This window comes from Pongo abelii, chromosome 16 (assembly GCF_028885655.2).
Source record: "Pongo abelii isolate AG06213 chromosome 16, NHGRI_mPonAbe1-v2.0_pri, whole genome shotgun sequence".
NCBI lineage: Eukaryota > Metazoa > Chordata > Mammalia > Primates > Hominidae > Pongo > Pongo abelii.
Genome location: NC_072001.2, coordinates 55,120,519 through 55,141,259, shown reverse-complemented (window position 1 = coordinate 55,141,259; position 20,741 = coordinate 55,120,519). Strand labels below are relative to the sequence as shown.

The 20,741-nt window shown below is 46.3% G+C and overlaps 2 protein-coding genes and 1 long non-coding RNA gene across 6 annotated transcripts in view; 2 read left to right on the top strand and 1 right to left on the bottom strand.

Annotated features, from left to right (window-relative positions):
- MYO5C (myosin VC) overlaps positions 1-2,293 on the top strand; it is a 105,080-nt gene extending 102,787 nt beyond the window's left edge. For 2 of the 3 annotated variants that reach the window (XM_054531489.1, XM_054531490.1), the window contains one exon: positions 553-2,290. In XM_054531489.1, coding sequence (XP_054387464.1) covers positions 553-705 — 153 coding nt within the window. In that variant the 3' untranslated portion in view covers positions 706-2,290. Of the gene's footprint in view, positions 1-552 lie in introns of all 3 variants that reach the window. The other variant, XM_024232524.2, reaches the window with a different exon arrangement.
- Positions 1-14,466, bottom strand: part of LOC112129051 (uncharacterized) — a 29,536-nt gene extending 15,070 nt beyond the window's left edge. Inside the window, exons 1-2 of the long non-coding RNA XR_002911461.3 lie at positions 14,331-14,466; positions 13,532-13,684 (exon numbers count right to left, since the gene is read on the bottom strand). This is a non-coding gene — a long non-coding RNA (uncharacterized LOC112129051). The remainder of the gene's footprint in view (positions 1-13,531; positions 13,685-14,330) is intronic.
- A 357-nt stretch (positions 14,467-14,823) lies between these two features.
- Positions 14,824-20,741, top strand: part of GNB5 (G protein subunit beta 5) — a 58,284-nt gene continuing 52,366 nt past the window's right edge. The window contains 1 exon segment of one of the 2 annotated variants that reach the window (NM_001131488.1): positions 14,824-14,964. In NM_001131488.1, the coding sequence (NP_001124960.1) occupies positions 14,853-14,964 (112 nt within the window). In that variant the 5' untranslated portion in view covers positions 14,824-14,852. 2 annotated transcript variants of the gene reach the window in all.

Genomic DNA, 20,741 nt, shown 5'->3' with positions numbered 1-20,741 from the left:
CTTCTCACTAAATTTTGTTTTGGAAACTTACGTTTAACATGTATTGAGCTTATTTTAATGAATTAATAAATCATTTTAATTACTAATATGGCAAATACCTATAGTTATACCCATATACACAAAAGCTTTTGGGGCCTCAGTCATGTTTTAGTATAAAGCGGTCCTGAGACCAAAAAGGTTGCAAACCCATGAATGAAGAAGAAAGATGGGTTCAATAAAAATGTAATACTTGCAATCTACTCATGTTTGACCTTAGAATTATGCCATGAGAATAGATTAGAATAGAAGACAGATTTATGGTCAGCTCATCCCATGGGAAATTAACTTCTGAAGTGAAACAGGGCAAGTTAATTGTTCATGAGAGCTGATGTGGAAGCCCTGGATAGACTTTGGAATTGTGCTGTTATTAAAAAGTTCTCATGTATGTCATTTCATGTGATGGTGCAAGGAGCTCTCCACTAGAGATAGCTGTGTTTTGCCTTGACTTTCAGGTAGCAGTAAAGCAGAACATGTTAGTTTCCTTACTCATTTTTCCTCTGATTCTAATTTCAGGCTCTCCTAAATAGCCGGGAGGATTCATCACAGCTGATGTTGGATACCAAATATCTCTTTCAAGTCACATTTCCTTTTACCCCCTCTCCACATGCTCTGGAAATGATTCAGATCCCCAGCAGTTTCAAGCTAGGCTTTCTGAATAGGTTATAGCAGGAGAAAAAGTCAATGCACTTTTTCTTCAAAAGCTAAGTGAAGGTTCAATATGAGGGATGTGTTTTATTAATTGGCAATGGAAATTGGAATGTGATTTAAGGAAGAAAATAGACTTTTCTCAAATGGACCACATCATTTGTCACTCACAGTGACAGTGCTGCTGCTGTAATTTTGTAAGAATTCACACACACCAGCTGTATTTGGAAAAGCCATGTCTCGCTCTCAAATCTCAGCTGGTTTTCACTGAAATTCCTGGAGGGCTCATATTTTCTTCCACGTGCCTCTTGATCTGTTCTGTCTTGTGGCAGGGCTCTACCAGGAGGGAGTGAGATCTGGGCACACAGTGGCTTCCAAGTTTTCTAAGGTTCATGTGAAACCTGAGTACATTTACAAAGCTGCAAGTGGATTCTAGTGCCAAGTCTTCCAGGAAAAAATCCCATTTGGCCACCATGGCCTGCCAAAAGCTCTCTTGCCCCATGCCTGCTGGGGACGGAAGGTTTTCATGAACTCTTTTTACTGAAAATGCCCTGCATTTAAAAATGTTTATTTTAGACCCTTCTAAATTTTTTTTTTTTTTTTTTGAGACTCCGGAGTCTTGCTCTATCGCCAGGCTGGAGTGCAGTGGCATGATCTCGGCTTATTGCAACCTCTGCTTCCTGGGTTCAAGCAATTCTCCTGCCTCAGCCTCCTGAGTAGCTGGGACTACAGGCACCCACCATCACGCCCAGCTAATTTTTGTATTTTTAGTGGAGACAGGTTTCACCATGTTGGCCAGGATGGCCTCGATCTTTTGACCTCGTGATCCACCCACCTCAGCCTCCCAAAGTGCTAGGACTACAGGCGTGTGCCACCGCACCCGGCTGACCCTTTTAATTTTTAAGAGAGTGTTCAATCTGAGATGAATCATATGAAGTATTTTTATATGTATATCTATTTAAAACTAATATATTATTAAAGCTTAATTGCCATGCCATTTATCTTCTCTGAAAGAACTTTTCTTCAAATCTTACCTGCCAACATATTCACCATAATTTTTTTATTTTTTAATACCTTTCATACAATAACTTTTTTAAAAAAATACTCAGATTGAAAAAGCAACCTAAATTACTTTTGCTCTCTAATCAGCATTTCAATGTATTTATTTTTAAATTTTCTCAAAAAGTAACTAAAAAATTGTGTCGGACCCTCCTTTTGAGAAATCTATGTTTCCCAAGTTTTATGGGAACTGGCTATTCCTTGTCCTGGCACACCTTCTCATTCCTTCCTTTCAGAGCCTAAAACCTCATTTGATAAGCACTCCTAGTCTCTGGCCTGTGGATCCAGTGCTGTTCTGTTACCAACCTAAGAATCCCAATTGCACCTTCTGTTTCTGACAGTCACAGGTGACAGCTATGATTCTATAATACAGACTGGTGTCTTAGAGGTAGGAATAATACATGATTATGAAGCAATATCACCCTGCTAATACATAATAATGTCTTTTCATATTATAAGTGATTAAGTTTAGTTCATTTTAAGACATTGTACATGAAAAAATGAAAAGTAGAACTTTGTAATACTTTAATCAATAAAATTAATTACCAAATGAATTGGGTCAGATTCTTTCATTGCGAGGAGATGACATGTCTCTTAAGTGCACAAGTTTTATGCCTTTCTTTACAGTCATACTGAAAGATGCTAGAATCTTTATAGATTCATAATATCTCATTTAAAGTATATTAAAATGTTTAGAGAAGAAGTAAATATGTCATAAGTGCTGGCTTAGGCTGTGTCTCCAGGGCACTTCCACACTGTGTCAGAATGAGGGGCTACTTGGCAGAGAATTGGCAGGGTTTCTGATCCTGAGCTGCGGCTTCCATGCCCTTTCTAGACCTTCCCAACACCATGAGGAGCCATCACTGTTGGTTTTCGGCTTCCATAACTCAGGATTTATGCCTGTTTTATAGCACTTACCCTGGGCTGGAAGCCAGAAATGCTGCCCATTTCCTCTGTAGGCCTGTGAGCCCCAGAGGGCAGGTGCCACATCCTCCTCATCCCTGCCTTCATCCTACTGCTGATGAGGTGGGAGAGAACTGAAGGAGCAAAGTCCCGTTGGAGGACTGTGTGTGTGTGGTGGGGAGTCAACCATGGGAAAAAGTAGGTCATGTTTGGGGATAGGGAGACCTGTGGAGGCTGAGGAGTTTATGTGTGGAAAAATGGGGAAAGGGAGGCACTCACCCCACAGTCTTGATCAGCTCTACAAAGCTGACAGTGGCAAGGAGACCAAAATAGAGAAATGTTAAGAACATGCGGCCCAGGTGAATGTGAGGGCTGCTCAGTGAGTGGGCACAGACACAGAGGTCAAACCTGCCCAGGTCTCCCTCCACAGCGGGGCTGGGCAGAAGGTTCCAGGGGTGAGTGAGGGATGCAGATGGCAGTGCGTGCCCAGCAGGGAGCACGGAAGTGCTGTAGAGGAAGGAAGCAAGCTGAGCAGCACTCTGAGAAGATAAGGAGATTAGCCAGTGGGAGACGTGCTTCACACCTCAAGCTGCGCGCTGGTCCTCACCTCTCACCGTCTGCTCTGTGGCTCCCAGTGCTGACTCTGGAAGGTATGTGCATGCTGACATTCGGTTAAAATACTCCAGCTTTTGAAATGCTCAGAAAAGCATCCAGATGAGTACAGGCCACAGTGTTAGCAGGTCTTTCTGTGCGGTGGGAGCATGGGTGAGGGGTTTTGTTGTTGTTAATCTGTAGAATCTAATTTTTCTACAATACACATGAATTTATTTTGAAATAGTAAAGTGTTTTTTACATTAATATTGGCATCAGGAAAGAGATTAAGCATACTTAAAATCACTAAGTCAGTTTTAAAATTTGATCCAGGTGACACATGACAACATAAGCCTCTGAGTACAGCTTATGGGGTTAGAAAGAGGTTTTTAGTTGTAAGTCTGAGATACATCCACATTGTTGTGTGTATCAGTTATTTTTTATTCTATGCTCACTTCACAGTTTAGTCTATGACTGGTGAACATTTGGGTCTTTCAAGTTTAGGCCTTCTATGAATAGCTGCTATGACATTTATGTTTTTTTGTTTTGTTTTTGTTTTTGTATTTTAAGGAAATAAGCATTATTTTCTGTGGTGTATGTATGCAGGAGTAGAATTGCTTGGTCATAGAATATATCTGTTTTACTTTAGTAGCTCCTACCAACCAGTTTTCTACAGTGGTTATACCGACTTATACTCCCACTAGCAGAGAAAGGCAATTCCAGTCTCTGCATCCTTGCCCACACTTTGTGTTGTCAGGCTTTTTAGGTTTTCTGATGGGTAAGTAGTTGTAGCACATCGTAGTTTTACTTTGTATTTCTTTGATGACTAATGATAATGAGCACCTTTTTATATGTTTATTGACCATATAAGTATCCTCATTTGTGAAGTGACTACACAAGCCTTTTGTCCACTTTAAAAATAATCTTTGGGCTGGGCACAGTGGCTCAGGCCTATAATTCCAGCACTTTGGGAGGCTGAGGCAGGTGGATCACGAGCTCAGGAGATCAAGACCATCCTGGTTAACACGGTGAAACCCCATCTCTACTAAAAATACAAGAAATTAGCCGGGTGAGGTGGCGGGCGCCTCTATTCCCAGCTATTTGGGAGGCTGAGGCAGGAGAATGGCGTGAACGTGGGAGGCGGAGCTTGCAGTGAGCTGAGATTGCGCCACTGCACTCCAACCTGGACAACAGAGCGAGACTCTGTCTAAAAAAAAAAAAAAATTATTGAGCTATGATGTCCACGTTTTGTTTCATGTTTTAAAACCCATCATTTTAAAACATATTTCAGTGTTTTTTTAGTTTACAAGGATTTGCAACCATTGCCACTAACTCCAGAGTATTTTCATCACTCCGAAAAAGAAATCCCATACCCCTTAAGCAGCCACTCTCAGCTCCCTCCTTCCCCCTTATTCTCTCTACCCTCTACCTTGCAACTACTCATCTGCTTCCTGTGTCTATGGATTTGCTGATCCTGTACACTTCACATAAATAAATCATACAATATGTGGCCTTTTGTGTCTGGCTTCTGTCATAGGATAGCGTTTTTAAGGTTTGACCACGTTGTAGCATGTGTCAGAACGTCATTCTTTTTTATTGCTGAATAGCAGCCTACTGGAGGGATAGACATTTTGTTTTTCATTTGTCAGTTGGTGGACACTTGGGTTGCTTTCACTTTTGGCTAATAATGCTGCCATGAAAATTAGTATGTACATTTTTATGTGAACATATATTTTCTTTTTTTTTGTTCTCAGACGGAGTCTCACTGCATTGCCCAGGCTGGATTTCAGTGGCGCGATCTCGGCTCACTGCAACCTCCATCCCCCAAGTTCAAGCAATTCTCATGTCTCAGCCTCCCAAGTAGCTGGGATCACAGGTGCCTGCCACCACGCCTGGCTAATTTTTGTATAGTAGATATGGGGTTTCACCATGTTGTCCAGGCTGACCTCAGGTGATCTGCCCGCCTGGGCCTTCCAAAGTACTGGGATTACAGGCGTGAGCCACCATGCCTGGCCAGTGAACATACATTTTCAAGTATCCTAGGTATATATCTAGAAGTAGGATTGCGGGATCATATGGTAACAGCTGTATATTTAACGTTTTGAATAACTGCCAAACCGTTTTCCACAGCTGCACCATTGGAAAATGGCTACCCCACTTTACCTTCCCACCAGCAATGTATGAAGGTCCTTTTGTCCATTTTTAATTGAGTTAATGAGGCAGTATTTTAAAAGTAAAAACTGGATATACCCTATCTATCCAAACACAGGAAGTTGGTTTAATAAATTATGACACTCCACAGTATAGAATAATGCTGAACCTATTACCAAACAAGGTAGATCTATAAGTGTTAACAGAATAAGTTAGATGAAGAAAGCAAGTAGCCCTGTTTGCATGACTACCAAAGCTGTATCTATGTGTTTGTACCAGAAAAGTCTGGAAGAATAAACAACAAACTAAGGGCAGTGAAAATGCAGGGCATGTGATGGGGGATTCAAGTTTTACTTTCTCATCTTTGGTATTGGTTCTTTTTAAAATAAACACGTATTTCTGTGGTAATTTTTTAAGTCATATATTTAGGTAAAACATATCAAAGAAAGTTTGTGCTTGGCATAAGGTTATTAGGGGAAGGTTTGAGAAGTTCTATGAACTACTGCAGAGCAACTTCATGTCAAAATTTGTTAAATGGGGCATTTTTGTCTTTCTTGTCAAAATGCTCATCGAAACATTGGCTCTGGCTGTGAAAAATTCTCTCATAAAAAGGATATTAACAATAAGTACAACAAAGTACTAAAATTACATTTAGCTGATATAAATACTAAGTGAAAAACATCAAGATATAGAAATGTAATCAGTATACATGAACAGTATGACCTCAGTGGTCTCAAATCTATTCTTGCTATACCAAAATGTAAAAAGAAGTTTCTCTGAGTGGTGGGATTATAGGTGATTATCTTCTTCCTTATATCTTTTTTTCCCCCAAACTTTCTACCATGCATATGTATAACATTTACAGTTTAAAAATACTTTAGTTTGTAGCTGGCCCATGTTTAACCAGTGAGGTCTAAAATGCTAGCTATGTGATATGACTTAAGGCCCATATGACTCAAAAATTGGAGTCTCCGTTAAAAAATGGTGTTTTCCAGGAATATGCAAAGACGTGAAGATGAAAATGCTATTATATAAAGTAGTATATGGCATATAATTCCATTTTTTTAAAAAGTACACACATATATACTTATAAAGATACTAGAGGAAAACATAAAATGCCAACAGGTCAGTTATTTGTTGGTGTAGGACATGTGGGCGATTACTTTCCCCTTTTTGTGTCCTTCTGTTTCCAGTTATTTATTTATTTTTTAAAAAAAATTTTTATTTTCTTTGAGATGGAGTCTCACTCTGTCGCCCAGGCTGGAGTGCAGTGGCGTGATCTCAGCTTACTGCAACATCTGCTTCCCGGCTTCAAGTGATTGTCCTGCCTCAGCCTCCCGAGTAGCTGGGATTACAGGTGCACACCACAACGCCAGGCTAATTTTTGTATTTTTAGTAGAGATGGGGTTTTCTTATGTTGGCCAGGCTGGTCTCAAACTCCTGGCCTCAAGTGATCCACCCGCTTCGGCCTCCCAAAGTGCTGGGATTACAGGCATGAGCCACCACGCCTGGCCCTCTGTTTCCAGTTATTTATAATGAACATTATCAGCATCTTTTATAATTTGAAAAAATTCAAAATTCAGTTTGAGAAGAAAAACATTGGCTCTATCTAGATATGGAATATCGGCTATCTTTTCAACTTGTCTTTCTCTCCTGTGCCTCCCAGCCATCCTTTTATTCCTCCTCCACTTGGTGCCATGGGTTCCTCTCGTCTTCCATTCCCGTAGCTGCTCCTCTGTCCGCAGCTCATTTCCTCTTCTCTAGAACATAGCAATCTCTTAACCTAGTTTGTTTTCCTGCCATCTCTTCTCTCTCTCTCTCTGACCTACTTCTGGAAGCACAAATGCTGGAATAATCCACGTGGATGACACTGCTCCCTTGCTTAACGGCCTGTGGCTCACCGTCCTAATGCTATTACTGGGAGTGCTCAGCCCGACCTTGTTACTGGCTGCCTTTACAGGGCAGGGAGTGGGATGCAACAGTTAACAAGCCCCACCATGGGCCAGGCTCTGGAGGGCAGGCCCTTTTTTGTTAACTCACCTTTTGTGACAAAACCATGCAGCTTGACCATGCTAGCTTGGAAATTCAGTGTGTATTCATGCTACTTACAGACTGAGCTCTGCCGCTGACCTTGAACTTGTTTAATCCCCCTGCTTTTCCTCCGCTGTAACACAGATGTCCTGCCTCCCTCCCAGGGAAAGGCGAGGGCTGAGCACTCTGTGGCAGTTGGTAGCTGGTTTCCTTGCGAGCTGTTGTCCCTAAGGGATGCCCTGTACGCCTTTGTTGCCCAGAGGTCTCTGGAACTGTGCTGACTGCCCCTTTGCTGTAGGAGCTCAGCCCAACTCATGAGCCCCCATTATCTCTCCAGCCCCAGGGTGGGCTCCACATGGCAGACATTCCTCATCAGAAATGTCCCCAACTGTCACCTCCCCCATAAATGCATCCCCCTCAGATTTGACTCTGTTGAAATGTTCAGACCAGCGCCCCCAATTATCTTTATGTTCAGGGGGTCATTTCTTTGAATCTTGACGGGGCTCACTCTGGAACACCTACCAAATTGACAGGGCCACACTGGCTGCTCCCTTCCCCCTTAACCGCTTTGTCCTCATCTCCAGCAATGGCAACACAACCCCTCGGTCTCCCAAAGAAATCTAGGCCACAGCACCCACATCTCCCTCTCCTCAACCCCACATGCCAAATCCAGCTCCTTCTCTCTTTCCTAAGCATGGTCCAAGTCCATCCCACTACATTGCTTTGTGGGCCTAAAAGGAAGAGGCTGTAGCACAAACCAAGATTTAAGGAGTTTACTTGAGCCAAAGTGAGGACAGATTCCTGGAAGGCCCAGACCCAGGTAACCTTGGACATTATCTCTGTTTGGCCTTTGTTACAAGCAGTTTTTTAAAAAAGGCAAAAAAGAGGGACCGGGAGTGGGCTGATACAAAGTTGTTAGGAATTCTCATTAGTTTACAGAAATAACATTGATTAGTGATTGGCTATACATTGTTACACTACAGGGTGTGGGTTATAGTGTCCAGTGTGGCATTATTAGGTTATTTTTTAGCTACTTGTGCCAATAGCAAGCAGTTTCAAGAGATGAGGCCAGGTGTGGTGGCTCATGTCTGTAATCCCAGCACTTTGGGAGGCCGAGGTGGGTGGATAACTTGAGGTCAGGAGTTTGAGACCAGCCTGGCCAACATGGTGAAACCCTGTCTCTACTAAAAATACAAAAGTTAGCCTGGCATGGTGGCTTATGCCTGTAATCCCAAGTATGGGAGGCTGAGGCAGGAAAATCGCTTAAACCTGGGAGAACGAGGTTGCAGTGAGCCAAGACTGTGCCACTGCACTCCAGCCTGGGAGACAGAGAGATACTTCTCAAAATAATAATAATAATAAAAAGATGAATACACAGCTCAAAGTGGGGACTGGAACATTATTGCTGTCTCATTTTCATGATTCTCTGGGCCTGATAATTTAAAAGGGCTTGCATTCCTCAGATAAAAGTTACTTTCTCACCTTTAGTCCATGACTTCCTCGCGTCTTGTCTGAACCGTTGCCATAGGCTCCTCTTATGCTTTCTTTGGCATCCCCAGCCTCACCCTGCCCCTACCCATGTCCCTGCTTCCCAAGGCAGCCACTGTTCCCGCTATTGCTGCCACTCAGGGCAGCATGACCTCGCTGGCACACTCCCTGTATTACTGACCTTGAGCTAAGTGCTTTATGCACTGACTCTTATCATTCTCTTGACAACCCCAGAAGGGTAGATTTTAAGATCTTCACTTGACAGATTAGCAAAACCAGGCTTCAGAGAGGTCAGGTAACTAGCCTCAGTGGTGGGCCGGGACCAGGCAGCCAGAGTCTGTCCCTATAACCACTAGATGCTTGTGCTGCCTCCCTGCAGCGGCCTGGGCCTGTCTGTTGACTTCCTTGTGAACAGGCAGGGACCCTGGGTCTTTGGCTGTCAAATGTTTAATAAGTGAGTGCTTGCCTTGCACGGAACCCACATCACACTTACTCAGCCCCCTGGCTTTGGTTGGGGTCAGGCTCCATCATTTGCTGACCCTTATCTTTAAAAGTTCACCCTGAGGGGAGGAATGTTTTTAAAAGTTTTAAATTATAGCATCCATTACAACAACATTTTCCATTGTGAAACCCCACAGAATTGATATTGTGCTGCAAGGATCAATCCTGACTCTGTCTGCCAGCTGCCAAAAAACCGGTTAGACGTGTTAAGTTCAGAAAACCTATTGTCTGATGCTTTCTCACTGATTAAATAAATGAGTTGTATTGACCCAGCATGTTGTAATAGCTGAAAGGTTATAAATTAACTGCATATACTCTATCCCACATGTAGATGTCTGAAGAGCTACCATGGTACAAGCAAGAAGAGATTTTAGAAAGTTAAAACCATTGGCTTTTCTCACACCCCCTCCCTTCTTTTCACTTTTTTTCAGCTTCATCTTGGGTAAAAGATGTGTGATCAGACGTTTCTCGTTAATGTATTTGGCTCATGTGACAAATGTTTCAAACAACGAGCTCTGAGACCAGTTTTCAAGAAGTCTCAACAACTCAGCTACTGTTCAACATGTGCAGAAATTGTAAGTGCCACTTAAAAAAATTCAGTTATCTGTCTTAAAACAGTCAAGCGAGGGTCCTGTGACAGATGAGATGCCATAGAATCAGTTTATATAACACACACTTTTCAGTATGCCTGGGCTTGGCGAGGCAGTATAGTACAGAGGTTCAGGGTGTGGACTCTGGTGTCTGACTGCCTGGGTCCAAATGCTATTTATGTTCCCAGTTATTGGTGTGCAAGGAGGTTCTCACCTCTCTTCCTGAAGCCTGTTTTCCCATCTGCAAATAGGAATACTAATAGCACCTACATCATAAGAGTTTTATGAGGATCAAATGATTTCATTTGATAACTTATTTTAAACAGTACCCAGCAAGGAAAGTACTCAATGAATGTTTTAGCTTCTATTATTTCTTAGGGCTAATACTTTTTTCTTCTGACTTCTACAAGTCTGCTTGGCAGGCAATCAAGCTAAAAGAGAAGGTGGAAAATAAACAGTCTGGGAGCATCTTTCCAAGGACCAGTCCCAGTGGTGTGTAGGTCCAGCTCTAATGAAGATGGAATCTTACAGGGCCTCAGTAGTGAGCAAAATTCAGCCCAGAAGTACTCCTTGGGCCTAAGCCTTCAACAAAGACTAGGAACGGAATACAAATCCTGGAATTTTTCGAAGTACACAAAAATCAAGTCCTCACCAGAGGTGGCTGTGCACAGGCTTCAGATCTTGCAGCAGAAATGCCCACAGCATCACTGAAGCCCTAAGAATTAGTCCTATCTGAGAATTTGCAAAGCTGCGCTCAATAGCGCAGCTGAACAGAGCCCCCAGTTGGTGAAAAGTGGTAAAGCACTCCTCCTGAAAAGCCCAGTAGGAAATCCCCGCATATTTAAAACAACAACAAAATCCATAATACAATCAAAGAGAGTAAAGATGACTTTTACATTTTATCCAACTGAAAAAGAAAAGGCACTTTTTATCCTCCTGATTCCATTGTAACCCCTGACCGTGATTACATTAAAAATTATTCCCTTAAAGCAAATAGCAAGTAAACAGCCCAGGGTGGCATAAAAAGGCTTTGATACAGCATAGCAATTTGGATATGTCTTCAGCCTAGGTGTAATGAGCTTCTACCTGTAGTATATTTCTACAGTCTACATTCTAACTTAGCTCTGCAAATTGTAGAACTGAGGACATTTAGTTCTTAAAAATAAACCTGCTTTCTGGGGGCCTTACCCCCCCCCATTATTTATTAATCTAACTCTTCTGCTTTTTAAAGAACTTCCTCTGCAGGTAGAATAAGCCCAAGAATCCCAGATTTTGAGTCCTCTGTGGCACACAGGTTCTCCCTAGCACAGAGGCCATGCCTGGAGATACTCTTCTAGGGAATAGTTGCCAGCTAGCGCTACTATTAGCTTGGTGCAAAAGTAATTGCGGTTTTTGCCATTGCTTTCAATTGAAGCAGTGGCATGATCTCGGCTCACTGCAACCTCTGACTCCAGGGTTCAAGCGATTCTCGTGCCTCAGCCTCCTGAGTAGCTGAGGTTACAGGCACGAACCACTATGCCCAGCTAATTTTTGTATTTTTAGTAGAGAGAGGGTTTCACCATGTTGGCCAGACCGGTTTCGAACTCCTGACCTCAGGTGATACACCCACCTTGGCCTCCCACAGTGTTGGGATTACAGGTGTGAAGCACGGCGCCCGGCCCATACAATCTTACTTAATTCTCATGACAATTCTCATTGCTTTCAATTGAAAGCAATGGCAAAAACCACAATTACTTTAATACAATCTCTACTCTCTACTTCGGGGTTCCCAAATATTCAAACAGCATCATTCAGCTGAGGAGACATCCAGTGACTGACAGCTGGCCTTTCATCCAACTGTTTGGGATTATGTAGACACAGTCCCCATTGGGCCCTTTTTGTGAATAGGAGTGACCCTTTATCTGAACCACTGTGGAATGTAGCTGACCTCAACTTTTCTGATATCCGGCTTCCTCAGTGGGAGTTAACACCAAAATACAAGAAAGTACTTGGAAAACTGCCTAACGGGGGAATGGGGAGGGATAGCATTGGGAGATATACCTAATGCTAGATGACAAGTTAGTGGGTGCAGCGCACCAGCATGGCACATGTATACATATGTAACTTACCTGCACATTGCGCACATGTACCATAAAACCTAAAGTATAAGAATAATAATAATAAAAAAAAAAAAAAAGCAGGGGCTGCAATCCTAGCCTCTGATAAAACAAACTTTAAACCAAAAAAAAAGTTTGATGGCCTCATCTCTAGATAGTTGACTCTCCAGGTTGGAGGCTGTTCGAGGTTTATTTTACACAAAGAACCCCCAGAAGAGGGCACACACCAGTGAGAAGTACCACGTGCCTCAGGTCTTCACAGCCAGGAGGACCCTGAACCACACACACACATCCTGCAACGGTCCAAACAGAGCCAGCCTAAGGAGATGATGAGATGAGGCTGCCTTGCCTGGGCCCCCTGAGATGGCCCTTGTGAGAAGTATCCCCCATGACCCAGTGTCTCATTTAAATTACCTCATGTGAACTGCTCAAGCGTATCAGGCAGCCTCAGTAATAATAACAGATGCATACTGTGTGCCACGCACTGCTCTCTCCGAATGCCATACAGAGTCTGAAGGAGGTGTTGTCCCCCATTTACAGATGAGGAGCCTGAGGCACCGACAAGTAAATCCCTCAGCCCACAGAGCAGAGCCAGGATTTGCCCCCAGGCAGTCAGATCTAGATATAGCCTGTGCTCTTAACCTTTTGCTCTACAAACTCTCAAACAGGTGTAATATTTTTGCTTTTATATATTCTTATCTTATACCTAATAATTGTATTTATATATTCATTTATAAACATGTTTGTTATATGTTTATATTTTTAACATAGTTTATACAGATTTATATATTTTATATATTGTTTTATACATCCATTTAATAAACTAGCATTAACTGAGCACCTACCATATGCAAGTACTATGCTAAATATCTAAATACTAAGGAACAACGACAAGTAAACCTATTATTATATGGATGGGAACGGAAAAGAGAACTAGCAGCGAATAAGCATCTGCTATGTACGGAGAAGTCTGCTAAAGTCTTCACCCACACTATCTTACCTTTTTTTGTTTTTGTTTTTGTGTTTTTTTGAGTCTTGCTCTGTTGCCCAGGCTGGAGTGCAGTGGCACGATCTCGGCTCACTGCAACCTCTGACTCCAGGGTTCAAGCGATTCTCGTGCCTCAGCCTCCTGAGTAGCTGAGGTTACAGGCACGCACCACCACGCCCGGCTAATTTTTGTATTTTTAGTAGAGAGAAGGTTTCACCATGTTGGCCAGGGTGGTTTCGAACTCCTGACCTCAGGTGATTCACCCACCTTGGCCTCCCGAAGTGTTGGGATTACAGGTGTGAACCACCGCGCCCAGCCCACACCATCTTACTTAATTCTCATAACAATCCTATGAAGCAGATCCTATGAAGAAGCTTTTCCAGATAAGGAAACGGAGGATCCCAGACTCTAACCTGCAAAACAACTATGTACAGATTAATATGGAGTACCTTCAACTTTTCTCAGATAGAGAAGGCCCGGGACAGCAAGTGGAGGCTGGCTTCTCTGAGAGGGAGCAGGTACAGAGAGGTGGGGACAGCAACCAAGATTCTGCTTGGCGATGTTCTCGCAGCATCGGTAACTTTGATCTGCCTTCTCATTCTCTGCACAAACGCATGCAAGATCACAGAGGAGGGAAAAAGGAGAAGGCTTGAGTTGGATCATCCACACCAAAGTCCAGAGCACTAGGGAGCCAGCCTGTCTGGGTCCAAATCCTGTCTCTCCCTCTTTCTTGGAGCATGCCCCCGAGCAATTACTCAGTCTTTCTGTGCCTCAGTTTCCTCTTCTGTAAACTGGGAATAAGTGTGCCCATTCAAGTTGACTCCTGTGAGGATTAAACAAGTGCGAATTAAAGCACTTAGAACAGTGCCTCTCACACTTCAGGCGCTTGCGGCGAGGGGATGCTTCAGTCTGACAGAAGTCACTAAACATGCATCCTGGCAGAACTGTGCCAGCTCTTCATTCTAAAGGGCAGGAGGTGGCCTCAGAAGTGAGGGGTCCGAGATGCCTGGGCGTGGGCTCAGAAGCCCCAGGTCTGAGCCTGCGCGCCCACCGACCCACCGCCATCTCCTTTTGCCGCCCCCAGGCCAGGGACCTGATTCCTGCGTGAAGAAAAGAGAAAATAAGGGTGGGCCTCCTAATACCGCAGAGACTCCGTCTCAGAACCCAGCAACTAGTTTTATTTTTGTATATTTAGATCAACAAACGAAGAGGGTTTCCGGTTCCTTGCTGGGGGAGCACCGTAGCTACCTGCGGCCAAGCCTCGTAGCCGTCTCCTCTCCCGTCCTCTCTCTGCCTGCAGGAGCCACGGGCCCGCAGCCCGCAATCAAGTCCCACAGAGCGGAGATCTGCACGAGAGGCTTGGGGATGGGAGGGCCGTGTCGCGGGGGCCTCACCGGTCTCCCCAGAAGCGGGGAGTCCCGACTTGGAATCCCGGCTTGGCCCTTCCCTCTGTGGCGTCCTCGGGCAAATCACCCAGCATCCTTAAGCCTCAGTTTGCCCGGTGGTAAAATGGGCGTCACACTCCCTGCCTCTCCCGGAGGAGAGAGGCTGACGCGAACATCGCACCGGGCACTGCGCCAGAGCGCGCGCCCAGGTGCGGGGGTCTTGGGGCTCAGGCGCAGCAGCCGGGCCTGCAGCTGCTGGCGTCATCGCGGAGGGCGGGGCCGCGGGGCGGTGCTCGGGGCCGGGGACGGCTGCTGGAGCGGCGCCCGCCGCAGCTCAGCGCATCCCCGCTCTCCGCTTCCCTCTCCGCCGCTTCCCCGCGCGAAGATGGCAACCGAGGGGCTGCACGAGAATGAGACGCTGGCGTCGCTGAAGAGCGAGGCCGAGAGCCTCAAGGGCAAGCTGGAGGAGGAGCGAGCCAAGCTGCACGATGTGGAGCGTGAGTGCTGGCCGGAAGGCGGGCGGGGCAAGCCGGACCGGCTCGCCACTTCCCGGGCGGGGGCGGCGGGGGCGGTGAGGGCGGTCGGAGCTGCGACGGGAGCCAGGCCCGCGCCACCGCCCGGGAGCAGGGCCCCGGGGCCCGGGCGCACAGGTGAGGCTCGGGTAGCGGTCCCGATCCCTGGGGCGCGCGGGGGTGGGGCCCTCGGAGGGTCCGGGCACCTGGCCGACCCCCGCCGCCAGCTAGCGGAGGACCGCGGGACTAGCTCCTCTCATCACCTGCCTGGAAGCTGCGAACTGATCGCGTTCTTGCCCCTCCCATGCGGAGGGCAGGGGGTGGGGTGTTGGTGGTGACGTGCGAGCGCGGCGAGCCCGTGTAGGCGCGGCCTAGGAGAGACTCCTGTTTTGTTTTTTAATGATCGTCTGGCTTTCTCCATCACTGTTGTATCTTTTCTCAGTTTTGCTTTTATGAGACTGCAATTTCAAGGCTCATTTTTCCAACCTCTCCCCTATCCTTAGGGCGGGGAGCTGGGTGACGGGGAGAGAAGGGAAACGGAGGTGCTCACTAAATTCAACCGTTCAGTTCGTTTAAGGCTGTTTAAAAAGCTTTTGGATCGATGTGGTGGATTGGCATAAAAGAGCCATAGCAATCTTAAACTTGCATTCTTCACCACCACCGCCGTAATTCAGAACTGGCTCTGTGATTTTTATGAGTGAGCGATTAAATAGCCAGGTTCAGTGGCTCTTGACCAAAACAGCGTTCCTTTACTTTGTCAGAGGGCTCCTCCTCAGCAGAGCTTGGGCTGGGGGCCAGGCTTGGGGAAGTGGTCGTATCTGCTCACTTTTCAGCTCTGAGGGTGGCATCTCCCCTTTGCTGAGCACCTCCCACGGTGCCCTCCTGCATACCTTGACGTTGTTCTCCTGCCATTCCTAATCGGTGCCACCCTTTACATTCTATTTGGAATGGAAAAATGGGGTTCGTGCTGGGGTCTTTAGCTTTTGATCTCTGAAGATCACTTAAGAAAAGTGGATGACCTGGATCTAGCGTGTGCTGTGCTTTCCTAGGAGTCTCCTTTAAATAGGAGGCACTCTAAGCTTAGAAATCGTGTCCAGCAATCACTAACCATAAACCCCAAATAATGTAGTTATGCAAATTGATAGTTACTTTTCTTACATAACAAGAGCAAAGGTGGATGATCACCTGCTGTTGTTCAGCTGCACCACGCACCCCCCACCAAGGGACCCAGGCTCCTTCTGCCTTTCTTCTCCATACCTTAGAGCAGTGGCGTTTGCCCCGTGATTATAATATGATTGCCACAGCTGCAAACATCACTTCTGTATCCAAGGCAGGAAGAAGGGGGAATATGGACACCAATCTCTCTTTGCTCCCTATCAAGAAAGCAAAGCAAAAGTTTTCCCAGAAATCCTCCTCCCAGTTTGAGACCAGCCTGGCCAACATGGTGAAAAGTATTCATAGGTCGTCTAACTTCTCCATTTGACAGACGAGGAAACTGAGGCACAAAGAAGTTAAAGGACTTACCGAAGGTCCCTTGCTAAGTGATGGGACCCGGATTCCCCCCAGGCAATCAGAGTGCCAGCTCAGGCTCACTTCAGATTATTTTTGCCAAACCCCTTTTGAGCTTCATGCAGAGGGCGTTCTCCAGAAACTCACTTATTCAATAGTGTAGGCTGCATGCCTGGATATTTTCAGCTTTTCTGTGAATTTGTAAGTTGCCTTAAGACAGAGATATAGCAGAGATGCAGCTTTTCAATAGGGAACCTCAGGGGGCAAATGTAGTCAATCCAAAAGAAGAAACTTTTTTTTTGTCCTACCAAGAGTGTGGTGCCCTCAAAGGCTAGGGCCAGATTTTAGACCCACAGTGGAAGGGTCTATCCCTACCTGCATATGTCAGAATTTGTGAGCTGAAAAGACCAGAAGTCATGTGGTTGCGTCCCTCTTGATTCCCCTGCAGCTTCCAGACCACTTCTCTTCTACCCCGCATAAAACCTTTGCTCCTTGAAGGTTCTTATCACTGTATTGACCTCTTCCCCTTTGACATGTCTCCTGATCTCCCAGCCAGGTTCTCTCATTTCTCTACTTTCTTTTCTTTTTTTTTTTTTTTTTTTTTTTTGACACGGAGCCTCGCTCTGTCGCCCAGGCTGGAGTACAATGGCTCAGTCTTGGCTTACTGCAACCTCCACCTCCCAGGTTCAAGTGTTTCTCCTGCCTCAGCCTCCCAAGTAGCTGGGACTATAGGCATGTGCCATCACACCCAGGTAATTTTTGTATTTTTAGTAGGCTTCACCATGTTGGCCAGGCTGGTCTTGAACTCTTGACCTCGAGTGATCTGCCCGCCTGAGCCTCCAAAAGTACTGGGATTACAGGTGTGAGCCACTGCACTCAGTCATTCTTTTCTTTATTCATCTTTATTTTTAAGAGACAGGGTCTCAGCCCGGCAGGGTGGCTCACGCCTGTAATCCCAGCACTTTGGGAGGCCAAGGCGATGGATCATGAGGTCAGGAGATTGAGACCATCCTGGCCAACATGGTGAAACCCCGTCTCTACTAAAAATACAAAAATTAGTTGGGCATGGTGGCAGGTGCCTGTAATCTCAGCTACTTGGGAGGCTGAGGCAGGAGAATAGCTTAAACCAGGGAGTTGGAGGTTGCAGTGAGCCGAGATCACACCACTGCACTCCAGCCTGGTGAAGCGAGACTCCATCTCAAAAAAAAAAAAAAAAAAAAAGAGAGAGAGACAGGGTCTCACTCTGTCACCCAGGCTGGAGTGGAGTGGAGTTATAGCTCACTGCAGCTTCAACCTCCTGGGCTCAAGCAGTCCTCCTGCCTCAGCCTCCTAGGTAATTGGGACTACAGACACGTACTACCACACCTGGCTACTTTTGTTTCAAAATTCTTCGTAGAGTCAAGGTCTCACTATGTTGCCCAGACCTGTCTTGAACTCCTGGCCTCAAGTGATCCTCCTGCCTTGGCCTCCTAGAGTGCTGGGATTACAGGCATGAGCCACTGTGCGCCTAGCCAGGTTCTCTCACTTCTTAAGGACTTTGGCATTTCTTAGAACTGTGGCTTGAGTCTTCCTCTTGCCCCTAAGCCCTGCCCCATCCTGTGAGATGACGTGTGGGCCCCCCACCTTTGCAACCCCTGCTGCACACATGCCTGGGTTCTTGTCAGCACTCAGGACTGCTCCTCTTCCCACATCTCCAATTGCTGCCTCCACCTCCAAGCATAGTCTCTCCCTGGGGATCCTCCAGGATCCCAGCTCTCCTCTCCTCCAGTCTCTCAGCCCCTTCCTTTCTTCTCTTCCTTCAGTATCCAGTGTTGAGACTTTGGCCACCATTTCAGCAACAATCTTGCCAAGCAATCCAAATTTCCTTGTCCTTCTGTCTCTTCATGGGAGCTGCCTGGCAGAACCTCAGCCTGGATGAACCTGCTGTCCCCTCTCTCTCTCATGCCTGCAGCTGAACATCAGATGCTGCTGTAAAAGCGGCACACAGGAGGCTCACTGAGACCACTGTCAATCCCACAGTCACTAGTTCACCAAGGCTCTCAGAGCTGGCTGGAGTTTCTCTGGTCAGCTCTTCACAGTAAAAATTTTAGACTCTCTCTATGTGGCATGGGTCTCTGACTTCTCTCCTTCTACCTGGACTCCTTCTCCACAGAAAATGGAAGCTCTAAACTGATCCCTTAATGTCACACTTCCAAACCCACCTCCACATGCACTGACCTCAAACCTGTCCCTGTCCTGGCTTTGTCAGTTCCCTCCTACCACCAGGCGTGAGATCCCATCATCTCCAGCCTTCAGTCACCTTGACCTAGCAGTTACTCCTGTCTCCTCCTCTATTGACATGTATGCACACCGAAGCCTGTCACTCATTCAACACATTCTCCCGGCCCATTGTATGTCAGGCACTGTTCTCAGCCCTGGGGGATACTGCGGTGAACAAGTCAGACCAGCATCCCTCCCTGGCAGAGCTTCCATTCCAGTGTGGGAGTCAGAGGACAAATGAGCGATACGGGTGACACGCTAGATGACACGTATTAGAGAGAAGAGAACTAAAGCAGACAGCGGGACATGAGGTGTTGGGGAGCAGAAGCTTTAGAGAAGGTGGCCCAGGGGAGCCTCATTGAGAAGGGCCTTTGAATCCAGACCTGAAGGAAGAGAACCAGCACCACGACTACCATCCAGAGAGCAAACTTCAAGCAAAAAGAGGAGCTAGGCAGAGGCCCCAGGAGGGGGTGTGTTTGGTGTATCTGATGTATCTGAGGAAGAGTGAGGAGGCAGGTGTGTCTGGAGGGGAGTGTGCAGGGCAGAGTCCAGCCGCAGGTTATGCTGGGAGCTCATGCAAGACCCCGTGGGCACAGTGAAGATTTGGGCTCTTACTCCCAGTGAGTCGGCAAACCCTTGGAGGGTTTCGAGAGAGAGGATGGATCTGATTGCTTTACTGGGCTCACTCTGTCTGCCATGTTTTGTGGCAGAACAAGACAGCTTGAGGGAGGAAAATGAAGTGTGAGAGGTAAGTGACCTGGGATAAGAGTTCTTGACACTTGTCTCTTTCCCTCTTATCAGAGAGCCTGCCTTGGGTGCCACTTGCCAGCTCCTAATGGAAGTTACAGCTGAAGGTGGAAGAGCGAGAGATGATTTCTGAGCTTGTCTTGGTCCCATAGTTGACCCTGCAGCCTCTCTTACCTTACCCCAGCCCAGACCCCCCCAGCTCCTTCCTAAGTGTGTTCGTCCCTTGGCAGTCAGGTGGGAAAGGGAGGAAAGGATGCTGATGAGTTTTACTTGTGGAAGTATAAGCTGGAGCCCTGCCAGGTACAAACAACAGTGCTGTCATTTTTCCCTGTATGAAGGAAAGTGGTATCATCCCCATCTGTGCGATAAGCAAGCAGGCTTAGCAAAGTCAAATAATTCGTTCAGGGTCATGTAGCTGGTTAGTGGTTGTGCCGGGATTCAGTTTGGGAATGATGCAGCTTTCTTTGCAGGGCTCCCCATTGAGCAAGTGGCTGAGAGCCTGGGGGAAGGTGGGAAGGGTCTGGTGAAGCTGGGGAGGACCATAAACTGAATCTGTTCACTCCCCAGAGCAGGGGCTGGCAGCATGCACTTTCCTGTATCTCTTATGGTGACTGGCAGCCCCTTAGTTAACAGATCTGTTTTTGTTTGTTTGTTTTGTTTTGTTTTGTTGAGATGGAGTCTCGCTCTATTGCCCAGGCTGGAGTGCAATGGCATGATCTCAGCTCGCTACAACCTCCACCTCCTGAGTTCAAGCAGTTCTCCTGCCTCAGCCTCCTGAGTAGCTGGGATTACAGGCACGTGCCATCACACCTGGCTAATTTTTGTATTTTTAGTAGAGACAGGGTTTCACCGTGTTAACCAGGCTGGTCTTGAACTCCTGACCTTGTGATCTGTCCACTTTGGCCTCCCAAAGTGCTGGGATTACAGGTGTGACCCACTGCGCCTGGCCGTTTTTGTTTGTTTGTTTGTTTGTTTGTTTTTTGAGACAGAGTCTCACTCTGTTGCCCAGGCTAGAGTGCAGTGGCACAATCTCAGCTCACTGTAAGTTCCACCACCCAGGTTCAAGTGATTCTCCTGCCTCAGCCTCCCAAGTAGCTGGGACTACAGGCACGTGCCACCATGCCTGGCTAATTTTTGTATTTTTAGTGGAGACTGGGTTTCACCATGTTGGATGGGCTGTTCTTGAACTCCTGACCTCAGGTGATCTGCCTGCCTCAGCCTCCCAAAGTGCTGGGATTACAGGCGTG